At 52.9% G+C, this 24483-nt stretch overlaps 1 protein-coding gene across 1 annotated transcript in view; it reads left to right on the top strand.

The window, feature by feature from the left end:
- Positions 1-615: 615 nt before the first annotated feature.
- The window catches only part of LOC124465298 (A-kinase anchor protein 13-like), a gene marked incomplete at its 3' end in the record, with an annotated part of 45404 nt that continues 21536 nt past the window's right edge, over positions 616-24483 (top strand). The window contains exons 1-8 of the mRNA XM_047017013.1: positions 616-655; positions 2690-2852; positions 5270-5740; positions 8005-8188; positions 9946-10162; positions 10561-13726; positions 15247-15293; positions 23695-23779. Of these exons, the coding sequence (XP_046872969.1) occupies positions 623-655; positions 2690-2852; positions 5270-5740; positions 8005-8188; positions 9946-10162; positions 10561-13726; positions 15247-15293; positions 23695-23779 (4366 nt within the window). The remainder of the gene's footprint in view (positions 656-2689; positions 2853-5269; positions 5741-8004; positions 8189-9945; positions 10163-10560; positions 13727-15246; positions 15294-23694; positions 23780-24483) is intronic.

Below are 24483 nucleotides of genomic sequence, written 5' to 3'. Positions count from 1 at the left end.
CAGTTCCATAACCAATAGGTTAGAAATCGGGGTTAATAGGAAAGTCGGTTAATCGCTGCATCCCTAGTTATGACTGGCCCAGTGCTGTAGCTGTGTTGTTACTGGCCCGTGTGTGTGTGTCCTGTGTGTGTGTGTCCTGTTGGCGGTAAGTTTGTCATGCCCAGTGGTTAGAACACAGCAACGCCCTGCTACAGGCAGACAGGCAGACAGGCAGACAGGCAGGCAGGCAGGCAGGCAGGCAGGCAGGCAGGCAGGCAGACAGGCAGGCAGACAGGCAGACAGACAGGCAGAAAGGCAGGCAGGCAGGCAGTTGTACCTACTAACGTGTCTATCCTCATCCAAGGTGCGACTCTGAATCACCTCTTTCTGGTCTGGGTGTTGAGGTGAACTAAACACATTTGGAATGTTCTGGAACATGGGTGCAGCAGTTCATTATTCTGTTTTAATTACATTTGTGTATGAGGTACAGAGCTGAATGTACAAACATCAGTATGGAATGATTGTATTGTGATGTGGCCTGACCCAACCCTGAATTAATCTCTCACTCTCTCTCCTCTCTCTCTCTCTCTCTCTCTCTCTCTCTCTCTCTCTCTCTCTCTCTCTCTCAACAGTGTTTAGTGTCATGAAGCTAAATCCACAGCAAGCACCATTGTATGTAAGTACCTCTCTCATACACAGCCATTACCAGTCTGATTTTGCAAGAGAAACATGTGGAACATGGCCTGTCTTCAAACCACAAAGAACACCCTACCCCCTCCCATTACCATCCCTGCTCTGAAATGATTGTCCAGTTTAGTTGGAAGGTTGTGATCCAGGAACAACACACACAAAGGTGCCCTAACCTGCACACTCTCCAAACCCACGAGCCTGTGACACGGGATGTGTACAGGGTCCATGTGGTAGTGAGGGGGACGTGCAGCTGGGCCCACCCCCCTCTCAGCATAGCCAGGGCTCGATCTGACACTGATGAAGCGGAGGGAGAACCAGCTGGAGAGCTGTGAGGCTGGGGTCTGAACCTGATGGAACCAGCTGGAGAGCTGTGAGGCTGGGGTCTGAACCTGATGGAACCAGCTGGAGAGCTGTGAGGCTGGGGTCTGAACCTGATGGAACCAGCTGGAGAGCTGTGAGGCTGGGGTCTGAACCTGATGGAACCAGCTGGAGAGCTGTGAGGCTGGGGTCTGAACCTGATGGAACCAGCTTGTGAATAACATACTTGATTCATGAAGCAGTGCGTGTGTATTGGGGAGTCTGGGTTGTGTGAGTGTGAGTGTGTGTGTGTTGAGGCAGTGCTCTGTTGCGTGAGGGCCAACTATGTGAAGCATCTCTGTGACCTATTGTTAGCCTGAGCATGAGCTGGAGGGGTGGGCGGGGCTTAAGTTGTTCCTGGATCCTCTAAACAGCTGGAGAGAGGGGGAAGGGAGTGTTTTTATATATTTTGTTATAGTCCTCCGTCACAGCAGAGTCCAGTAGCACAGTCACCCTCTCGTCAGCGTTCAGAGAGCAGAAACGGAGGGACTACAGCAACAACATTTGACAATTCCGAGTATCTCTTCTGAAGACTTGAAGAGTTTCCCACAGTCAGTGGAGACGTGCGTCTGCAGCGTGTGTGTTTACCCACAAGCCCCTGCAGCTCACACGTCTGACACGTGAGAGGGTGAGAGGAGGGGGAGGAGAGGGTGAGAGGAGGGGGAGGAAAGGGTGAGAGGAGGGGCAGGAGAGGGTGAGAGGAGGGGGCAGGAGAGGGTGAGGAGGGGGGGAGGATAGGGTGAGAGGAGGGGGCAGGAGAGGGTGAGAGGAGGGGGCGGGAGAGGGTGAGAGGAGGGGCGGGAGAGGGTGAGAGGAGGGGCAGGAGAGGGTGAGAGGAGGGGGCAGGAGAGGGTGAGGAGGGGGGGAGGATAGGGTGAGAGGAGGGGGCAGGAGAGGGTGAGAGGAGGGGGCGGGAGAGGGTGAGAGGAGGGGCGGGAGAGGGTGAGAGGAGGGGCAGGAGAGGGTGAGAGGAGGGGGCAGGAGAGGGTGAGAGGAGGGGGCAGGAGAGGGTGAGGAGGGGGGGAGGATAGGGTGAGAGGAGGGGGCAGGAGAGGGTGAGAGGAGGGGGCGGGAGAGGGTGAGAGGAGGGGCGGGAGAGGGTGAGAGGAGGGGCAGGAGAGGGTGAGGAGGGGGGAGGATAGGGTGAGAGGAGGGGGCAGGAGAGGGTGAGGAGGGGGGGAGGAGAGGGTGAGAGGAGGGGGCAGGAGAGGGTGAGAGGAGGGGGCGGGAGAGGGTGAGAGGACGGGAAGGAGAGGGTGAGAGGAGGGGGCAGGAGAGGGTGAGGAGGAGGGGAGGATAGGGTGAGAGGAGGGGGCAGGAGAGGGTGAGGAGGGGGGGAGGATAGGGTGAGAGGAGGGGGCAGGAGAGGGTGAGGAGGGGGGGAGGAGAGGGTGAGAGGAGGGGGCAGGAGAGGGTGAGGAGGGGGGGAGGATAGGGTGAGAGGAGGGGGCAGGAGAGGGTGAGGAGGGGGGGGAGGATAGGGTGAGAGGAGGGGGCAGGAGAGGGTGAGGGGGGGTGTAGTGACACACATGGACACACCCACACACAGGAATATAACTGGTATGTAGGACCTCTTCCAGTGGTTTTGTCTGAAACAGGACATGTTGTCTAACAGGGTGTGTGTGTGTGTGTATGTGTGTGTGTGTGTGGTCTCCTCTCTCAGGGGGAGTGTGTGCTGACTGTGCAGCTTGGTGATGAAGATCTGGAGGATGAAGAGAAGGAGGAGGAGGAGGAGGAGTTCTACCTCCTGTTCTCAGGCTCCACCCAGCGTCACCTGACCAGCACGCTGCGCCTCAGCCATGTCACTCTGCAGGCCGTCTGCCCAGGTACACACACACTCACACTCTATGTCTCTCTCTCTCTCTCTCTGTCTCTCTCTCTCTCTCTCTCTCTCTCATTTCCCTCTGGGATGGTGTTATAGTACATACTCAGGTTGCTAGGAAACCTTTATCAACAGGAGTTAAACAGGAACATTTTTAGCCTGGCACATCAGGCTGTGTGTGAGCGTGAGAGATAGGTGTGTGTGTGTGTGTGTGTGTGTGTGAGACAGTTAGTGAGGAGATGGCTTATAACACCAGGCTGTGTGTGAGAGATAGAATTAAGAAGTTAAAACTGATAAGTTTTTACTTCTTAATTCTAACACACACACACACAGTCTGTCTGTCTCATCTGTCACTTAGATCCATTGTGCTGGTGTTTCAGCTAGTGGTGTTTCAGCTAGTGGTGTTTCAGCTAGTGGTGTTTCAGCTAGTGGTGTTTCAGCTAGTGGTGTTTCAGCTAGTGGTGTGTGCTCCAAGTACTTCTGGGTTGCAGGGGATCTGCTGTTTCCCTTCCTTCGTTTGTAGTCCAGTAACCCCCAGCCCCCTGCCCCCAGCCCCCAGCCCCCATTATGTGTGTGTGTGTGAGTGTGTGTGTGCGTGCGTGCGTGTGTGTGTCTATTTTATGACCAAAAATGATATCAGTGTCAGTGTCTGCCTGGCTGCTGGCCAAGGAACAGGTCTTCACCCTGCTAGACCAGGCCTAACCAGAGACCAGGCCTAACCAGAGACCAGGCCTAACCAGAGACCAGGCCTAACTAGAGACCAGGCCTAACCAGAGACCAGGCCTAACCAGAGACCAGGCCTAACTAGAGACCAGGCCTAACCAGAGACCAGGCCTAACTAGAGACCAGGCCTAACCAGAGACCAGGCCTAACTAGAGACCAGGCCTAACCAGAGACCAGGCCTAACTAGAGACCAGGCCTAACTAGAGACCAGGCCTAACTAGAGACCAGGCCTAACCAGAGACCAGGCCTAATTAGAGACCAGGCCTAACACAGACGAGAGAGGCTGACCTCTGAAACCACCAGACTGACCTATTTGATGGCATATTGATGGCATTATGGCCAAGCTCTGATTTGTGTAGCTGTGTGTGTGTTTGCACACGCTCATATGTGTGAGCATTTGTGTGTGTGTGTGTGTGTGTGTGTAGTCATTAACAGAGCCGTGAATGGCAGTGTGTTCTCTCCTGCTGGAGAACGCATGCTGTCCTTTCACTTCTGGTTCATGGGGAAGATGAGTCTTCATCAACACATGGCTCTGAGAGGGAGAGAGAGTGTGTATAGAGGGAGGGAGTATGTGTCAGAAGAGTGTGTGTGTGTGTGTGTGGAGTGAGGGAATATTGGACCTTATCTTTGTTTAATCTGGCCAGGCCTGCAGTGTGGTCTCTCTTTCACCAGCACATATCTGCAGTGTGGTCTCTCTCTCACCAGCACATATCTGCAGTGTGGTCTCACTACACACTGAAGATGGACTTGATGAAATACTTTTCGTGACTCCACACTTGTCTGGTGGTCTTACAAACCTTTCCTCCATCAGACGTTGTTTAATGTTTGGACCTTTTGTGCCTTAGCAACACAGATGGGTCACTTACAGTGGCACAGGGAGGAGGAGGAGGGAGGAGGGAGGAGGAGGAGGAGGAGGGAAGAGGAGGAGGGAGGTGGAGGAGGAGGGATTGGGTGGTGGACTCCCCCTCCAGCCCAGCACCATGGTCCTCAGGTGTCCATCTCTGTCCATCACTGTCTGCTGTCATTAACAGGATTTAGACAGTCTCGGCTAATATTAGAGAAGAGGGACATACTGAAACCTTTACTACAGTGTACCTGTGGAGTTAACCCCATTTCTCTTTCTCTTCTTACTCCTTCCCCTGCTTCTCCTTCATCCTTTTTTCTCTTCCTCCTCCCCTCCTCCTTTCTCATCCTCCCTCTCTTCACCTCCTGCTCCTCCTCCCTCTCTTCACCTCCTGCTCCTCCTCCCTCTCTGCACCTCCTGCTCCTCCTCCCTCTCTTCACCTCCTGCTCCTCCTCCCTCTCTCTTTACCTCCTGCTCCTCCTCCCTCTCTTCACCTCCTGCTCCTCCTCCCTCTCTCTTTACCTCCTGCTCCTCCTCCCTCTCTTCACCTCCTGCTCCTCCTCCCTCTCTTCACCTCCTGCTCCTCCTCCCTCTCTTCACCTCCTGCTCCTCCTCCCTCTCTTCACCTCCTGCTCCTCCTCCCTCTCTTCACCTCCTGCTCCTCCTCCCTCTCTCTTTACCTTCTGCTCCTCCTCCCTCTCTTCACCTCCTGCTCCTCCTCCCTCTCTTCACCTCCTGCTCCTCCTCCCTCTCTTCACCTCCTGCTCCTCCTCCCTCTCTTCACCTCCTGCTCCTCCTCCCTCTCTTCACCTCCTGCTCCTCCTCCCTCTCTTCACCTCCTGCTCCTCCTCCAGCCCACGCCTGCTGTGAGTGGGTGCAGGTGACGCTGTGCTCCGCCCGGCCCGGGGGCGTGGTGGGCTGCGTGTCCCAGGAGCGCTTCCAGTTCGTCCAGGACCTGGCGCTGGACATGGCCCAGTCCCTGGTGCAGAGCGCGGGGCGGCGTGGCGGTCTGGAGGGGGCTCTGCTCCTGGAGGAGGGCCAGGCTGAGGAGTGTGAGAGGCTGGACGAGCAGCTGGCTCTGGCCCTGCGACACCTCCCCCTGCCTGCCGGCTGGAGCGTCCTGGGGGAACACCTCGAGCCCTCTCACCTGGGGACACACCTGGGAGAACACGCCCACTCTCACCTGGGGACACACCTGGGAGAACACGCCCACTCTCACCTGGGGACACACCTGGGAGAACACGCCCACTCTCACCTGGGGACACACCTGGGAGAACACGCCCACTCTCCGCACGGCCACAGGACACCGCCGGACACCTGCACAGGTAACGCTCACTAGATACAGAGAGCATAGAAAAGGAATGAAGGACAGGGTGACAAAGTCACACATGCGTGGTGGTGATCTCCGTGAGTTTCAGGCTGAGCTAGAAGGTGTTACAGGAGAGTAAGCTGAAGGCTTGAACACACAGGGCAGACCCCTGGCCTGCATATTCTCATCCCCCCGTTCTGTGCTCTGATTGGTTCATCCTGGTACCGAGTCAGGAACGAGATGTCAGACATTCCCACTTAATTAAGCGGTCTGGAGCCTCGCCGAGGTCACATGGTCAGCTGGCCAGATCCGGGCACCGTTTCCGTGGCAACCCCTTCCCGGAGAGGCTCTGGTACTGTTAATATGTTTTCCTGGTTCTGGTTGAGTGATGCTTGTTTGGTTTGGACCCCGGACCCTGCTGATGTTGAGAGGGATACTGCTCTCCTGTCGGCACACTGGGAACGGGAGAGGGAAGGGGAAGGTTAAACCCAGTCTGCTGGAGGGAGGAGGCAGAGGGAAGGTGGAGGTTCAGTCTAAACCCAGTCTGCTGGAGGGAGGAGGCAGAGGGAGGGTGGAGGCAGAGGGAGGGTGGAGGCAGAGGGAGGTTGGAGGCAGAGGTGGACAGACAGATCTGAGTGTCTAGCTGTGTGGTTCTCAGAGACAGATAAGAGCATTGTAACAACCCAGAGAGCTGGAAGAACGAGTGGCCCTCCCCCTCCCTATTCATCCCTTCCCCTCTGAAAGGGCGTCTGTATCTCCCTCCCACAGGAGGGCAGGCCTGATCACAGGGATCGCAGCGGCTCTTTGACATCATGCCTGGGTGTTTCAATATACATCTATTTAACCCAGATCCAAGGGAGATAACATGCATATGCAACAACAACAAGCAGACGACCAAACCCTGGCTCAGGTCCATATGTGGATCAGACGGGCCGGTAAGACGGGGAGCTGGCTGCTTCTCTCTCTGTCTCCTCATCAGGTCCAGGACCAGGACTAGGTCAGCGTGCTGGCTGGGGTGAACCTGAGTTCTGTTGCAGAGCCCAGACAGGGGGTAGGAATATGACCTTGTCTGGGGCAGACGGGGGTAGTATTATCCCCTGGGGGCAGAGAGGGGGCAGTTGTTTGTTTACACCCAGGGCCACCAGAGAATGAGCCAGCATTCCTGCCACTTGTTTATTACAGTGAAGGATTGTGGGAAAGAGAACGCCCTGAGAATATCAAATACAATCAGATAGTCTCTCTCTGTCTCTCTCTCTCTCTCTCTGTCTCTCTCTCTCTCTCTCTCTCTCTCTCTCTCTCTCTCTCTCTCTCTCTCTCTCTGTCATGCCTTTTCTATTTCTCTCTCTCCCTTGCTCTCTCTCTCTTCCTGTAAGTGGCTGTTGGAGAGTGACAGAGTCAGGTGACAGGAACAGGAAGTGGCCTCATGCTGTTGGTACCGTACAGAGCTCTGTTTCTGCGGCGGTCATAAAGTGCTTACATCTTTTCTTCACTTCCCTTATTCCCTGGCAACAGTTGTACCGTACTTCTACATAGCTCTGCGCTACTCTACTGCGTCAGGAAGAGAGCCTGTCGGTGTACATTAGTACTACACTGTGTAGATGCAGGATTGGACCAGATTGTTGTGGTTTGGAAGTGGAAAAGGCCCGAATGTTCATCCTCCTTGTTGGGAATGTTTTTACTGCAACACGTCTTACCCTGGTCCATTGCAATGCGATATGATACAATACAAAACTACACTACCCACAATGCATTTGTGTTGTGTATGTAGGCTCGTGGGGTTAGGAGGGAAGGGAGAGTGATGAGGGAGGAAAGCCAGAGGGGAGGTGGAGAGTGGTATGAAAAGAGAGAGGGAGGGAGGGAGGGAGAGATAGGGAGAGAGAGATTGGGAGGGAGAGAGAGAGGGATAGAGGAAAGAGGGAGAGAGAGAGGAAAAGAGAGAGAGGGAGGGAGAGAGGAGAGAGGGAGGGAGAGAGGGAGGGCTACACCCACTCTCTCAGCCTGGGTGCATGTGCTCGAAGATAGTTCACATGAACCCAGACCCTGCCGAGTCCGGACATTACCTTTGTCATGAAGGAGACTATACATGGATATAACCCTGATTCATGAATGAGCTAACTCATGGAGATCCCCCTGAGAGAGATGTCTGCTCTACCAACAGCAGCAGTCTGACTCTGCTGTGCCGAGGAACGACACTGTTCTTTCCAGTCTAACGGTATCTCCCTCCCCCTCTCTCCATCCCCCCTGTCCCCGCCGGTCTTCTCCTGTCTGCCCGTCTGGTAGACCCTGGTCCGAGGGAGACTCTCCTCCACTTCGCCGGGCGGCGCGGTCTGCGGAGAGTGGCCCTGTTCCTGCTCCAGCAGCCTGGGGGATTGGAGGCACTCCGCCTGCCCAACACACAGGGCCTCACCCCGGGCAGCCTCGCCCTCAGTAGGGGCCACCTCCACCTCCAGCACCTCCTCACACAGTAAGTACTCCTATCTTCTCCCACCAAAAGGTCCGCTTGGCCCCGCGGAGAGAATGAAATCACACAACACACACGTGAGTGCTTAAGATAAGACATTGGGCTAAGAGGTAGGGTCAGGGTTTGGGGGATACCCCTAACGACTGAGTTTCTGTGAGACTAATGATGTCTCTACTCTTCCATCTCCCAGCAACTGTCCCAAATGACAGTTGGTAAGAACATCAGTGAAAGCAGGACTTGTTTAGCAGTGTGGTCACATGGAACAGGCTGGTGATGTTGACAGTGAAGTGTGTTTGGTGTGCCGGGGGGAGGGTGGTGATAAGGCTGGAGGACAAGGACAGAGTGTGATGTTGGGGACATTGACTCTACAAACAGCTGGTGTCAACACAGCCAGAGCCACTCCCCCAGGGCCCCTGACCCTCCTGTCTAAAGGGACATTACACCCAACATGAATTAGGTTTGAATTGATAAGGTTTTACTGTGTGGATGTTTTGTGATCCCAGTAAGGTTAAGGAATGGGCATAGCTCAGTGCTAGAGCATTTTACTGCAGATCAAGAGGTTGCGGGTTTGAAATTCCCTCCGTACATCACTTTGGATGGAAGGTTAAATTCATGTGTCCTTATTATCATTCTTATAAATCTTTTGAGTAGCATATCCCTTAAAGGGTACCAGGGGACTGCAGAGTTCTCATGAACCCTGAGCCCTGGAGTCTGGAGGGCCGGAGCGGGACCTGACCCACCCCAGAACATCCATCACACATGGAACACACATTTAGTTTAGGTGTGTTTGATTTAGCCTGCGCAGGGGTATAGCTCAATGGTAGATGATGAGAGAGGGGAGGGGAGGAGGAGTGGGGTAGAGAGGATAGGAGAGGAGGGGAGGGGAGGGGAGGAGGAGTGGGGTAGAGATGATAGGAGAGGAGGGGAGGGGAAGGGAGGAGGAGTGGGGTAGAGAGGATAGGAGAGGGGAGGAGGGGAGGAGGAGTGGGGTAGAGATGATAGGAGAGGAGGGGAGGGGAGGGGAGGAGGAGTGGGGTAGAGATGATAGGAGAGGAGGGGAGGGGAGGAGGAGTGGGGTAGAGAGGATAGGAGAGGAGGGGAGGGGAGGAGGAGTGGGGTAGAGATGATAGGAGAGGGGAGGAGGGGAGGGGAGGAGAGTCACATGCTCTCTTCAGCAGAGCTCTCCTCTATTTGTTTCTCCTTTCTGGAACCCTCCGAGCACGGTGATGACATCACTGTGAGTCTGTTACAGTCCAGGCACTTCAGCTCACTGTTAGATGGAAAGTTGGAAGTGAGAGAGAGTCTCAGGAGGAAAAGACAAAAGAGAAGAATCCAGTCGGTCTCCACACCCACGCGGGGACATGAAGACAATAGTCTCTGTGTTTAGCGGACCACACCATTCATTCGCTAAGCAGAAAGATCTAGAGACGCTGTCTAGTTCTGTGTGTGTGTGAGTCATCATGTCACTGATCAGATATTCTTCATGCATAACGTACCATCCTAACACTTCTGTGTTACCATTGTTTTTCTATGCACGCACACACACACACCAGGAATAGAAGCAGGAAGCTTTATTTCAGCCTGTGTTTATGTTCCCCTTGCCGGTTGGTTCCTTTTCGTTGCCATGGAGGAGTTCCCGTGTACACTTTCTCAACACACACACACACAGCTACGTCAAAGTCTCTTACGATTGGCTGATTCAGCCGTTACCAGATTTGTGATTGGCTGTCTCAGACGGAGGTGTGTTTGTGTTGATGCAGAGCGGAGACATTGCCGCCGGCCAGGATCAAAGCGGAGCCAGGGGGGGTCCCCGGGGGGGTCCCAGGGGGGGTCCCAGGGGGGCGTTGGCTGCAACACCACCCCAGCCTGAACACCTACACCCTGACTGTGGACACGCACCCCGGACACAGCGCCCCTCCCAGCCTGCAGGGGGAGCTGGAGGAGCTGCAGCGCTTCATCCGCAGCAGCAGAGACAAGGTGAGTCTGAAGAGAGGCCTCCTCGTCAGGTGGCTGGGAGAGTCCCATTAGATGAACCTCGCTCAACCTGATCCACAACGCATTTCAAGAGTGCAAACAAGTGTAAACACATGTTATTGCTCGGCCAACTGTGGACTGTGGAAATGACATTGAATCAAACATGACAAATGCTTGAACAAACATTGACGTGTTCTCGTGTGAAGACCATCCGCGCCCCAAAAACGCACCCGCGCCCCGCACGGCCTCAGGAAGCAATGGAAGTGATCGAGCATGAGTCTGGAAGAGGAAGAGGATATCTGTATATAGACTGAGACGAGTGCAGAAGCCTATAGAGCACAATGAGCTACTGTACAGCACAACTTCTCTGACTAACAAACTCTTTGTTTCATGTTCCACAGCTGTCCGTAGATGAGTCTCCTGTCACCACGGGCAACGGTGACATCATCACCACCAACCCCCTGACTGACGCCCACCTCAGCACGGGGGCGTGGTCTTGCTCCAACGGCCAATCAGAGGAAGCCGAGCCCTGCTCGGACAAACGGCATTCAGTGGAAAGAGAAGAGGAGTTGGGGGCGGAACCTCGGCCTGTGGCTACTTCCTGCGTGAAGGCAGGAAGAAGGAAGCGGAGGGTGGCAGAAAGAGAGCGGTTGGGACCTAGAGACTGTGCGGCTGGCGCTGGAAGAACAGGAAGTCAGGCGGTCGCTGACACAGCCCAGGGGCGGCGCGCTCACAACCAGGAAGAGAGCAGAGCAGGAGAGAAGCACACAGAGACTCAGACGCACGCGGAGGGGAAGGAGAAGACTCAGGACCCAGGACCAGACCCAGATATGGGCCACGCTCAGTCCCTGGAGCAGCTCTCGCCCCCGCAGAGCCCCCAGAGCAGCCAGGGGAGCAGGGGCGGGGAGAGGGGCAACCCGGGGGCTCAGAGGGGCAGGGGAACAGAGCTCAGCCAGGGAGCCAGCTCCAACACTACCTGGTACGAGACAGACCAGAGTCCTGTGGAGAACGGTCAAGTCCACCACTCTCTGGACGCACTGGAGCCCAGCTTTGGCCAGGTGGAGGTAGCTGAGGCTGCTTGTGAGGCTGCTTGTGAGGCTGCTTGTGAGGCTGGCTGTGGGGCTGACTGTGAGGTTGGCTGTCACTGCCTCCACTCTGGACCCCAGCCAGCCCGGTCACATGCCTGGGCCGCAGGACAAAGACAGGAAGTGGTGGAGGTGGCGAGTTGTTCTGGGCGGAGAGAAGTGACAGATAACAGGGAGGCGCTGGGCTCTGAGACGAGGGAACAGTCGGCGAGCAGACACGAGCAGACCAGCTCCACACCACCGACACAGACACCGACACCGACAGAGGAGTCCAGCAGGATGACTCCAGGACTCGGGACAGAGGAGTCCAGCAGGATGACTCCAGGACTCGGGACAGAGGAGTCCAGCAGGATGACTCCAGGACTCGGGACAGAGGAGTCCAGCAGGATGACTCCAGGACTCGGGACAGAGGAGTCCAGCAGGATGACTCCAGGACTCGGGACAGAGGAGTCCAGCAGGATGACTCCAGGACTCGGGACAGAGGAGTCCAGCAGAGCACCAGGAGAAGCTGAACTCAGACACACAGCCCCCCACTGCTCCAGACAGGCGGATAAACACCACCAGACCAAACAGGATGTTACCAGAGGGAGAGAGCACAGGACTCACAGTGGACAGACCAGCTCAGCCAATGGGATAGCAGAGGACACAGTGACAGACAGGAAACCTCCTGTCTCCTCCTGTGGGGAGTTCGGGGATGTTGGCTGGGGGAAGACGCAGCGCCAAGGGGCTGATGGGAAGAGACCAGCCGTAACGTGGGCGTCGTCAGAAGGCATGCCAGAGAGCCAATCGGGGCAGCGTGAAGCAGAGGATTATGGGATTCTGGGATGTCGAAGTCAGGAACAGTCTGAAGAGATTACAGGCACAGCTGTAGCAGTGGTTGCCGTTGCCATAGCAGCCGCCGTAGCTCAAGTAGAACTCTCCGAACTGTTACGCAACAAACAGTCAACACAGTTACACAGTGATCAGTCACACCAACAGTCAGCACAGTTACAAAGTGATCAGTCACACCAACAGTCAGGACAGTTTCACAAACAGTCGGAAGAGTTACACAGTGATCAGTCAGACAAACAGTCAGAACAGTTAAACAGTGACGAGTCAGGCAAACAGTCAGAACAGTTTCATAGTGATCAATCAGACGAACAGTCAGCACGGTTTCACAGTGATCAGTCAGACAAACAAGCAGTGCAGTTAGACAGTGAACAGTTGGTCAGTGAATTCGCACAGTTAGAAAGTCAAAAGTCTGACAAGCAGTCAGCACAGGAATACAATGATCAGTCGGGCCAGAAACAGCTAGCACAGTCTGACAGCAAACAGCCTAACAAACAGTCAGAACAATCTGAGCACCGTCCAACACAGTTTGATAATCAACTGTACGACACCAAGGAATCTGACAACAAACTGTCTGCTCAGTTAGACAGCAAGCAGTCTGACACAAAACAGTCAGCACAGCCAGACGCTAAACCATCTAAGTCTAAGAGTAGTAAACGATCCAAAAGGTCTAAGAACAAACAGACATCTCAGTTGAAGAGCCCAGTGGAGCCTTGCCTGCTTTCTAGCCAAGAATCTCGCCTGGATCTTAGCCTGGCTCCTAATCTGACTCCTAGCTTGACTCCTAGCCTGGATCCTAACCTGACTCCTAATCTGACTTCTAGCCTGGATCCTAATCTGACTCCTAGCCTGGATCCTAATCTGACTCCTAGCCTGGATCCTAATCTGACTCCTAGCCTGGATCCTAATCTGACTCCTAGCCTGGATCCTAATCTGACTCCTAGCCTGGATCCTAATCTGACTCCTAGCCTGGATCCTAATCTGACTCCTAGCCTGGATCCTAACCTGACTCCTAATCTGACTCCTAGCCTGGATCCTAATCTGACTCCTAGCCTGGATCCTAACCTGACTCCTAATCTGACTCCTAATCTGACTCCTAGCCTGGATCCTAGCCTGGATCCTAGCTTGACTCCTAGCCTGGTTCCTAGCCTGGATCCTAACCTGAATCCTAGCCTGGATCCTGGTGTTGGGGACACAGCTGAGGAATGCCTGGGTGACTCACCGGCAGGCGGACAGAATGAGAGGAAGCTGACGCACTCTGATGAGGTCATCCAGCCGACGCACTCTGATGAGGTCATCCAGGAGGAGAGAGATGATGTCAGCTCTGCTGAATCTGTGACCCATCCCAGTGTTGAGAGTTTGGACACACCTGTCAGTATCTCCAGTGACTCCCCCCCCTCAATACACCCAGCCCTTCCAGACAGTAGTAAGACTGTGCCTGGACTGGAGCACAGCCTCAGCACCCCACTGAAGCTGGTAGTTGGTTCATTCCAGTGTGAGAATCCCACCTCCCCTGTGGCTGTGGAGAGTGGTATCTCCCAAGGCCTAGAGGCCCCACCCTGGGAGGGAAGCGTTGACGAGGTGCGTGACAGAACGCTGGAGACCCAAGAGACGGCTTCTGTGATGACAACAGAACAGAACAGAACGCTCAGAGGTAGGCACACGCTGATGACATCACAGCTTGTTTCTAGAGCTACCATTTCTTTTAATTTTTAACGTGTGAGATGTTATCAAGGTAGTCATTATTATAATATTTTGTAAATATTACCTGTCTTGGCTTGAACGGTTTACGCACAGTACACTTAGAGAGGTCCTGTAGTCATATTCAGGCTGTGTAATGAGTGTTTACACACCACTGACACACCACACACACACCACACACACACCACTGACACACCACACACACACCACACACACACCACACACACACCACCCTCTCCCCTGCTGGGAAGGAATGTGACTGCTCCTCCAGCTATGTGTGAGGTAGCTGCTAAAGCCAACTGTCACCTGGCATGTGTGGCACTTCCCAAGCTGAGGTACAGCTCCTCACAGGACACTGCTCACAGGACACTGCTCACAGGACACTCCTCTACTAATGCAGGATATGTATGATACAGTATAATCATTTGGGTCATGCGGCCATGGGTTTAGGAATGATAAGATCTGGGTTTGCTTTCCAGCCTTCCTCGGTGGTATAAATAGGGCAGTGATGACAGACCCTAAACCACGTCATTGTTCTCGAATCGATGTGACTGGTCTTTTCCTCTTGTCCCGTTCTCCCGTCCTCCCGTCCTCCCGTCCTCGCCACTTCCTGGCTGGAGAGCAGTTCATGTTGCTAAATGAGGTGTAGTCACTGCCTCTGTACAGCACTGACACACTTGTCTGTGATTGTGTCTCTGGATTGGTTTTGGATGAGAATGTTGAAGAATGTTGAAGATTCATTTCATAAGAAGAATTTTCTGTTTCATGCTATAAACATAGACTCATTGTTCAAGTCTTACCTCTCTCTTGCTCTCTCTTTCTCTCCCCCCCACTCTCTCTCTCTCTCTCTCTCTCTCTCTCTCTCTCTCTCTCTCTCTCTCTCTCTCTCTCTCTCTCTTGTTCTCTCTCTCTCTTGTTCTCTCTCTCTCTCTCTCTCTCTCTCTCTTTGCTCTCTCTCTTGCTCTCTCTTTCTCTCCCCCCCACTCTCTCTCTCTCTCTTGCTCTCTCTTTCTCTCCCCCCCCCACTCTCTCTCTCTCTCTCTCTCTCTCTCTCTCTCTCTCTCTCTCTCTCCTCTCTCTCTCTCTCTCTCTCTCTCTCTCTCTCTCTCTTGTTCTCTCTCTCTTGTTCTTTCTCTCTTGTTCTCTCTCTCTCTCTCTTTCTCTTGTTCTCTCTCTCTCTCTTGGTCTCTCTCTCTGTCTCTCTCTCTCTCTCTCTCTCTCTCTCTGTGTCTCTCTCTCTCTCTCTTTCTGTGTGTCTCTCTCTCTCTCTCTCTCTCTCTCTGTGTCTCTCTCTCTGTGTCTCTCTCTCTGTGTCTCTCTCTCTCCCTCTCTCTGTGTCTCTCTCTCTGTGTGTGTCTCTCTCTCTCTGTCTCTCTCTCTCTCTCTCCTCTCTCTCTCTCTCTCTCTCTCTCTCTCTCTCTCTCTCTCTCTGTGTCTCTCTCTCTGTGTCTCTCTCTCTCCCTCTCTCCCCAGACACAGAGCAGCAGGAGACCAGCTCAGGAGCAGTGCATGCACCAGGGGTGAGTTTACCTGTGTCCTGTTCACCACAAACTGTTCCGGAAGACTTGCGAGACTAGTTACTGAAGTTAGTCCTTAAAAGGAAGCAGAACTTGATCTATATCCCTTCTTGGAAAGACTGTTGTGTGATGCTTGAACTATTCAGCTGCATGCTGACCGGTAGACCATTTCTCTCTGGGGAGTGAAGTCCTGGGTTCTGGAGGCCAGGCCTGCTACATGACCTCTGACCTGGTCTGCCACATGACCTCTGACCTGGCTTCTAGGGCGCCGTCCTGTCCCCTCTGCCCGCTTGTTGACGGGGCTGTGCCCAAACATGACGCAGGTCCCAGTCTGCCAGCCTGCTCCCTCTGCCCTCTGGTCAGGCTGCCAGCCTGCTCCCTCTGCCCTCTGGTCAGGCTGCCAGACACACACCCTGCTGTGTGTGTGTGGGGTGTGTGTGTGTATCCAGCACTGCCCTGCCTGTTTCTCTCTGCTGGGGGAGAAACGCTGAGCTCACTCTCTGTTTGCTCTGAGAGACGGAGTGATGTCAAGGGTGAGAGAGGGAGGAGAGGGAAGGGTGAGGAGGAGGTGATGACATGTTAGAGGTGTGAGAGGGGAGGTGGTGAACGAGGGATGAGGGAGCAGTCTGTTGGTGGGAAGGAGGGATAGATTAAACTGTCCTCCCTGACATCCGGAAGGAGAGAAGAAAGTGATGAACTGTGAATAAATGACAGAAGAGATTTATAGATACACTATAGGTGAGGGAGGAAGGGAGAGAGAGAGGAGGAGGAGAGAGGAGGAGAGGAGAGAGGAGGAGAGAAGAGGAGAGAGGGGAGAGAGGGGAGAGAGAGGAGGAGAGAGGAGGAGAGAGGGAGAGCATGGGTGAAAGTAGATTCCTGACATTCTCAATAGAATTCCTGGTTCTCCTGTCACGTTCAAATCAAATCAAATCAAATCAAATTTATTTGTATAGCCCTTTTTACACGCAAGCATGTCACAGAGGGCTTCACATGCGCCCATAGAACTGCCCCTCAACCAACCTAAACCCTCAAGGAAGACAAGGAAAAACTCCCAAAAAAAACTCCCACCGGGAGAAAAAATGGAAGAAACCTTGGGAGGAGCAATTCAGAGAGGGATCCCCTCCTCCAGAGACGGTTGGTAAGAGAGAGGAGCAGAACACAAGCTAAACATAGTCATACAGTGTCAATGGGTTTTGAAACACCAAAATCCATTGTTCGGCTTTATAGACGTTGGATGGGACCGGGAAACTCGCTGTTGGCCGTCATGGAGACTGGATTCCGGGTGACGACCTGGTTCAGCGTTGGCAGACCGACGACCAAGCAGGTCCTGACAGCTCAAACCCCCCCACACCACAGGGAATGTGTGGGGGGGGGACAGAGAGGAGAGCAGGGATTAGAGAATGCCAGGAGCAGCTAACAGTTACAGTCAAAATAGAATGAGATCCCCACCGGTCAAGTGTGGACTAGTGCAGCAATTTAACAGAGCAAAAAGGGTATTTGATGCAGCCCCACACACCAAAACAACGACAGCCCCCCTCAGTTGGAACATGAAATCTGTTCCAGGGGAAAGAACTCTAAAGTAGGTTATACTTATACGAATAAGGATGAAAACAGCCAGTCCCCCGTTGTCTCCAACTAGTAATAAAAACTATAACAGTAACAATATACAGCAACGGAACTATAATAATAATAATACTAACAATATACAGTAACAGGTTTACTTTATTTGTAACATCTAGCTGGGCAATGTGAACATAAGCTATAATTAAAATTTAAAAGTTACATGTGATACACACATAGGCAAGCACACATCCCAGGTTTACATAGAAAGTACACACATACTTCCCTTTAACAATCATAGAATTGACTAAACAAGAACGTTTTTAATCTAGTTTTAAATGTCGAGACAGTATCAGCTTCCTTAATTGAGATGGGTAATTTGTTCCAAAGAAGAAGTGCTCTATATGAGAACGCCCTACCTCCAGCAGTTTTTTTCTTAACTTTGGGTATTACCAGATAGCCGGCATTTTGAGATCTTAGAGACCTTGCGGGGCAATAGGGTGCAAGGAGACCGGAGAGGTACAGTGGTGCCAATCCATGCAGAGATTTGTAAGTTCTCTCCAGGTTCTGTTGACCGATGGGCGATATTACCTCCTGCTGGTGGGCTGTTTCTGTCACACTCCCCCCTGTCACAGTTCACTAGCACCTCCTGGCCTCTTATAATCTGCAGCAGCAACATAACTACCACCAGGAGGCGGTGTAACTCACTTACAGATGAATCTTAGTGGAGGTGATAGGAAACATGGCTCAGGTCCCTGCGCTTTTAGAAGTGTAATTACAAAGTCTGACAGTAAGATGAAGAGTGAAGCTGAGCGTCTACAACCTCCTCATACTGGAGGATGTGGAGATATGGGACGGCTTGATCCCATACGAGGAGGAAATGTGAAGTTTTAGATTTTATTTACTTTCTATAAAACGTTTTTTTTTTTTTTACTTCTTCTGTAGTCATGTCCCTAAAGAAAGCTTATCCTTATTGTTCTTGAAGGAAGAATATCCCTCAAGAAGAATAACGGGAATACAATAGAATAAAACTTTATTGTCCACATAGTACGGACAATTTTGACATCACCTTTTATTAAAATGTCACATACCCATACTGCACTTTCTCCTTTCACTAATTGTCCATGACTGCAAGAAGGAGTGAGAGGAAGGGGAGGACTGCCTCAGGAGAGCTGGGAGAGGTGGCTGCAACCTCGCGGCTCAGCTGAGAGGGCCTCTCACGCCCTCTCTCACCAGACGGGCTTCATTTTGGCCAATCTGGTCCTCAGGGTCCCCCTGGTGGCCTGGAAGGGAATAACTGTTTCCATGTTGCGCTGCTCTTGTTCGATTTAGATGAATTTTCACAACACAACTTTTGTGTTGTGTTGCGCGTGAACAAATTAATCTAATTTTAAAAAAGTTACAGATTTTTTACATCTTTTAAAAAAAAGTATAGATTTTTTTGTGGGTGTTGTGCGTGGGGGAAAATATTTTTACCCCCAACAAAGTTACGATTATTTTTGTAACTTTTTTGTGGCTTTTAAACTTTTAAAAGCCAGGAAAGAACAGTTTGTAGAGACGGCTTCCGGTTAGCAGAAGAGGTGCAGAACATTCTCTACTAGTGCACAGATTAGTAAGAACACTCTAGTGAGATTGAAATTAGCAGGCACAACGGTTGTAGTGTGACATAACTATCTGATCCAGACTAGTTTAGCATGCTGTGTGCTGCTTCCACAACCACAGCCTCTCAGAGAATCACTTCATTCTCCTCAGGAACACCATGTGATCCTGCTTGTTCACATCCAATAGTCTGTACCTTACGATAGTCTACTATAGTCTGTTTCTTCATGTTCTTAGACTGGTACCATCTCATTCTGTACTAGTGAGATTGTTGTGTAGGGTTGTACATGGTGTTTGTTTAGCCAAAAACTCGATCATAGTAAAAATGACCCTAAACTATTTAACACTTTTTAATTAGTGTTTCCTCTGATGGCCAAGCCTACTGTTCAGGGGATATGGCTGGAACATGTTAGCCTCCCCACACTGCTATCCTGCTAGCCTCCACACACTGCTATCCTGCTAGCCTCCCCACACTGCTATCCTGCTAGCCTCCCCACACTGCTATCCTGCTAGCCTCCACACACTGCTATCCTGCTAGCCTCCCCACACTGCTATCCTGCTAGCCTCCCCACACTGCTATCCTGCTAGCCTCCCCACACTGCTATCCTGCTAGCCTCCCCACACTGCTATCCTGCTAGCCTCCACACACTGCTAGCCTGCTAGCCTCCCCACACTGCTATCCTGCTAGCCTCCACACACTGCTAGCCTGCTTTTTTTATTTTAGGAAGATAAAAAAAAGAAAAGGGCATTATCATCATCTTCAGACTGCATCATCATGGTGGTATTAGTTCTAACGTGTACACATGAGAGAACAGGGTTATAGATGACTGCTTCATCCATCTGTTACCATAGACACATCTCTCCCAACATCTCTGTTTCTCTTCTCCCCCTCTCCCTCCACATGTCTGTTTCCTTTCTCTCTATGTCTCTCTCTCCCTTCCCCCTCCTCTCTGTCTATCTCTCACCCAACATCTCACCGTCCTTTTACCGCCCCCCCTCCACCCTCCCCCAGCACACCTTACTGATGAGTGGCCATGTTTTCAGTCCTGAGAGACTGCAGAGAGGAAGAGAGAAAGGAGGCCGTGATGAGGGTAGACACAGAGCAGAGCAGTGTACACTGAGCAGATCAAACACCTGCTGTCACGTGGGGGGGAGGAGAGATGGAATGATTAAAAGATGGAATCGATTGAAGGAGATGAGAGGGAGGGGCCTGCTGAGTGTGTGAGGAAGGAAAGAGCAGAGAAGAAGAAGGGGGGAGGAGGAGTCTGAAAGAGAGCAGGGAGGGAGGAGTTTTAGAGAGAGAAGGCAAGGAGGGAGGAGGGTCTGAGAGAGGAGGCAAGGAGGGAGGAGGGTCTGAGAGAGAAGGCAAGGAGGGAGGAGGGTCTGAGAGAGAAGGCAAGGAGGGAGGAGGGTCTGAGAGAGGAGGCAAGGAGGGAGGAGGGTCTGAGAGAGGAGGCAGGGAGGGAGGAGGGTCTGAGAGAGGAGGCAGGGAGGGAGGAGGGTCTGAGAGAGGAGGCAGGGAGGGAGGAGTTTTAGAGAGAGAAGGCAAGGAGGGAGGAGGGTCTGAGAGAGGAGGAAGGAAAGAGGGAGGGAGGTAGAGGGCTGGGTCTGAGAGCAGATGTGGGGAGTGTTCTTCATTTTCCTCCAAACTTCTCGGAGGACTATCGTCCCCCACTCGCCTTGCCGTCTGAGAGGAGCGTGTGGGGCTCTCCTAAGCTCTGGAAACAGACAGCCAGTGTGTCGGGGCCATGTACGAGAGACACAGACGCAGGTACAGCCTGTGTGCTAAAGGGGAGAGGACCGTGGATGTCGTTCTCATCAAGGTAGGCAGAGCCACTGTCTCGGCTGTGAGGAGTCAGGCCTGGCGTTTGCATGGAGGGTGGTAGTTTACATAGAGGGTGGTAGTTTACATAGAGGGTGGTAGTTGACATGGAGGGTGGTAGTTGACATGGTAGTTGACATGGAGGGTGGTAGTTGAACTCATGGATGAAAAGGGAGCCTGTCGTGGTAGAGGCTGCATCCAGGAGTATTTGTTGAGGAAAGGGTAGAGTACGATGGGATCACAAGGAGGGAGGGTTCAGATGTGTTTGTAAACATACACACCAGTAAGTGGCAACGCTGTATCTAGATTCCACACATGCTTATGTTCTTTCAAAAGTCATTGTGTACGTAAGTGTGTGTGTGTGTGATTGGACAGTGTCGCTGTTAGATAGACTCACTGACAGGCTAGACGGTTGTGCTCACAGGGTGGAGAGAGTTTTGGGATTGGAAAAACCAGATGTGCACACACACACACTCACACACACACACTCACAGTTAGACACAGACATACACAGGCATCCCCTGTTCACACGGAGTGTGAGTCATTGAACACAGTGCAGTCTGGCACTGATGCTGTCTATGGGACAGGAGTATAGGAAATACAATTCCCTTTCAAGCAAAGTCCTGGCCTTGTTCCGTTTAGCCTTCTCTTCCCCCAACACCATCATCACCATGACCTTTATCCCCTTCACCATTATCATCATCGTTATCATCAGCACCATCCTCATCATCCTCATCATCATCATCTCTGTTTCTCCTATCTCTCTGTTAAATGGGGAAGGAGGGGGGGGGGGTATGGGGAATATGATTACAGCTGTGAAAAGATGTCTCTGAGTAGAGACCAGGGGAGACTAGGGGAGATCAGGAGAGACCAGGGAGACTAGGAGAGACCAGGGAGACCTGGAGAGACCAGGGAGACCTGGAGAGACCAGGGGAGACCAGGAGTGACCACGGAGACCAGGAGAGACCAGTTCCAGAGACACAGTGGGAGTTTTGTGTCGAGGATATGGGACAGTATGGGAGACCGGGGTGGTTTAGGAACAGGGGCTTCTGTGTGTTGTAAAAGGCTCTGATAGACATGTTTACAGTGACAGCTGCCTCTTGTCCAGACTGTCTCCTGCAGCAGCAGAGTGGCCCAGGAGCTTTGGAAACCTTGGACCTGGCAGCATCTCAATGTTAAAAGCTCCTCTCCGCTGATGCCTTCTGGGATGATATAGTGGGGCTGTTGTGCCAAATGAGCTCTTTGTTCCAAACTACTTCAAACGCTCATCATCTGTGTTTTACATCTAGTCTGAATGGGGGGCGACAGCGTAAACCCACTCTGCTTGTTCTGGTCACCCCCGTGTCCAGGTGGGGGTCCGGGAATTCACAACCAGCCGTCACACACGCCAACACACACACACTGTTGCTAAAGTGGTTAAGAGCTGTATACCAGCTCCTGCTTAGCTGCTGCTGCATGTTTAGAGGAGAGATCTAAGGGGGGGGGGGGGACAGGTGAGAGAGAGCATTCTCCTGTAGTTCTAAGATAACTCAAAATAGCATCTCTTGTTCTTTTGACATTTCCATGTAGTTATTGAGCATCTATTCCAAAGCCCTGTCCTGAGGGTTGGTCTAGAATGATCTGTTTGGTTGTGGTGTGAGTTCAGCTCTGTAAGGTTGTTAGAGACTTGTCTAATGAAACTTTGCACCTCTCCCTCGCTCTGTCTCAGACAGGCAGGCAGCGATAAGGCATGATGGGAAGACACAGGCAGGTGTCGCCTACGCACACACCCTCCTGACAGTTTTAGCCCAATATGTGACACTGAGCACACTGGGGTGACAGTGTCATGATGAAGTGATGACCCCCCCCCCACACTGATCAACAGCCTGGTGCAGGGTCTCAGTGCACTTCCCCCCTCCAGGGTCTCTTCCTGATGGAGGGCTACACCCAGACAGGAGTTCTGGCTCGTGTGTGTGTGTGTATGAACCCCTACGACTCACTGTCATACGGTCTGTCCTGGAGATCCCATCTTCCTATGTCCCTCCCTCCCACAGTGGCCTTGTGTTCTGGGACAGAGCCTTTGTGTCTGGCCGGAGTGGCTACCAGGCCCCAGGTCACGTGGAGGTTTTGTCCCCAGGGAGGAGCAGCTGTGTGTGGGACTCAGAGGCCAGGGAGGGTCCCTCCTACGGAGCCCCAGGCCCCTGAGACCATCACACTCGGACCCTGTGTCCAGCGCTGTAGGGGCGGAACAATGACCTAACTGTAGCCAGGACTGGGAAGTCTGCACGTGTGTCAGTGTGTGTGTGTGTGTGTGGTTATTAGGGTGAACGCCTTTGTTCTACACACGTGCTGAAAACACACACACACATGGTGTGGGAGAAGTGTGTCTGTAAAGTCCAGGGGTCACATGTCTGGTGGATCAGAGGAAGGTGTGATTTATGAAGAGGGGAGATGAGGAGACAGGAGAGGAAGAGACAGGAGAGGAGGAGACAGGAGAGGAGGAGACAGAAGAGGAGGAGACAGGAGATGAGGAGACAGGAGAGGAGGAGACAGGAGATGAGGAGACAGGAGAGGAGGAGACAGGAGAGGAGGAGACAGGAGATGAGGAGACAGGAGAGGAGGAGACAGGAGAGGAGGAGACAGGAGATGAGGAGACAGGAGAGGAGGAGACAGGAGATGAGGAGACAGGAGAGGAGGAGACAGGAGATGAGGAGACAGGAGATGAGGAGACAGGAGAGGAGGAGACAGGAGATGAGGAGACAAGAGATGAGGAGACAGGAGAGGAGGAGACAGGAGAGGAGGAGACAGGAGAGGAGGAGACAGGAGATGAGGAGACAGGAGATGAGGAGACAGGAGAGGAGGAGACAGGAGAGGAGGAGACAGGAGATGAGGAGACAGGAGATGAGGAGACAGGAGAGGAGGAGACAGGAGAGGAGGAGACAGGAGAGGAGGAGACAGGAGATGAGGAGACAGGAGATGAGGAGACAGGAGAGGAGGAGACAGGAGAGGAGGAGACAGGAGATGAGGAGACAGGAGAGGAGGAGACAGGAGAGGAGGAGACAGGAGAGGAGGAGACAGGAGATGAGGAGACAGGAGAGGAGGTCTTCATTGCTGTAATTCCTGCTTCACTACAGATCGAGTCGTTTATATGACCAGCAGGAAGTGCACAAGACTGATAGGATAGGGTGCTCAATAGACTGTTACAAAAACAACTCTTCATCATATGTATCATTGCTTAAACCTAACACTGAGCCCTTGGGTAAAATCAAAATCAGAAATCCATGTTTCCGATCTTGTGCTCTCTTACTTTCTGACTCTATCTGTTTATCCAGCGTCTGTCTGTCTCTCTCTCTCACACACACACTCTCTCTCTCTCACTGTCTCTCTCTCTCTCTCACTGTCTTTCACACTGTCTCTCTCTCACACTGTCTCTCTCTTCCCCAGATCCACAGAGAAAAGGAACCCTTCTACCCGTTCCTTCCCGGCTCAGACGCCCCGGTCCCGATCCCCCCCCCCCAGGAGCGCACAGGTGAGGGGCACCATGAGGAGCAAGTAGACGCGGGGGTCAAGGAACCCTCCAGACAGGGCCCCTGAGACGGGGGGGTCAAGGAACCCTCCAGACAGGGCCCCTGAGACGGGGGGGGTCAAGGAACCCTCCAGACAGGGCCCCTGAGACGGGGGGGTCAAGGAACCCTCCAGACAGGGCCCCTGAGACGCGGGGGTCAAGGAACCCTCCAGACAGGGCCCCTGAGTCGCTCCCCTGTTAAGACACCCTGCTTTGCAGAGCGCTCCTTAGCGAGGGAGGGAGAGATGAGAGAGATGGATGGTTATAGATAGAAAGATAGAGAGGGGTAGTTCTGAGATGTGCAGAGCTGTGCAGAGGAGAGGCTTGACAGGAGCCAGGGGGGAGGGAGGGAGGGAGGGAGGGAGGGAGGGAGGGAGGGAGGGAGAGGGGGAGGGGGGAGTTGCACTGAGGCCTGCAGAGCCTAGTCCTGTTGCAGGAGGGAGTCCCCAGGCTCGTGGCTTTAATTAGGTTGACTTGGACAGGGACAGCATTGATCAGCATTACTGTAAATGTGCCAGGGGGTATTATCCAGGCGGCTGGTTCTGGGCAGGGTGGAATCACTGTCTGTCCCACAGCCTGCACTGGCTCTTTGTCACCAAAACATAAAGGGATCCCCTCTCAGACACTTGTAGTACTCGTCTGAATCCTGTAGCAGACCCAGGAGGGCT

Source organism: Hypomesus transpacificus, unplaced genomic scaffold (genome assembly GCF_021917145.1).
Source record: "Hypomesus transpacificus isolate Combined female unplaced genomic scaffold, fHypTra1 scaffold_455, whole genome shotgun sequence".
Taxonomy (NCBI): domain Eukaryota; kingdom Metazoa; phylum Chordata; class Actinopteri; order Osmeriformes; family Osmeridae; genus Hypomesus; species Hypomesus transpacificus.
This window is presented reverse-complemented; position numbering and strand designations above follow the sequence as displayed.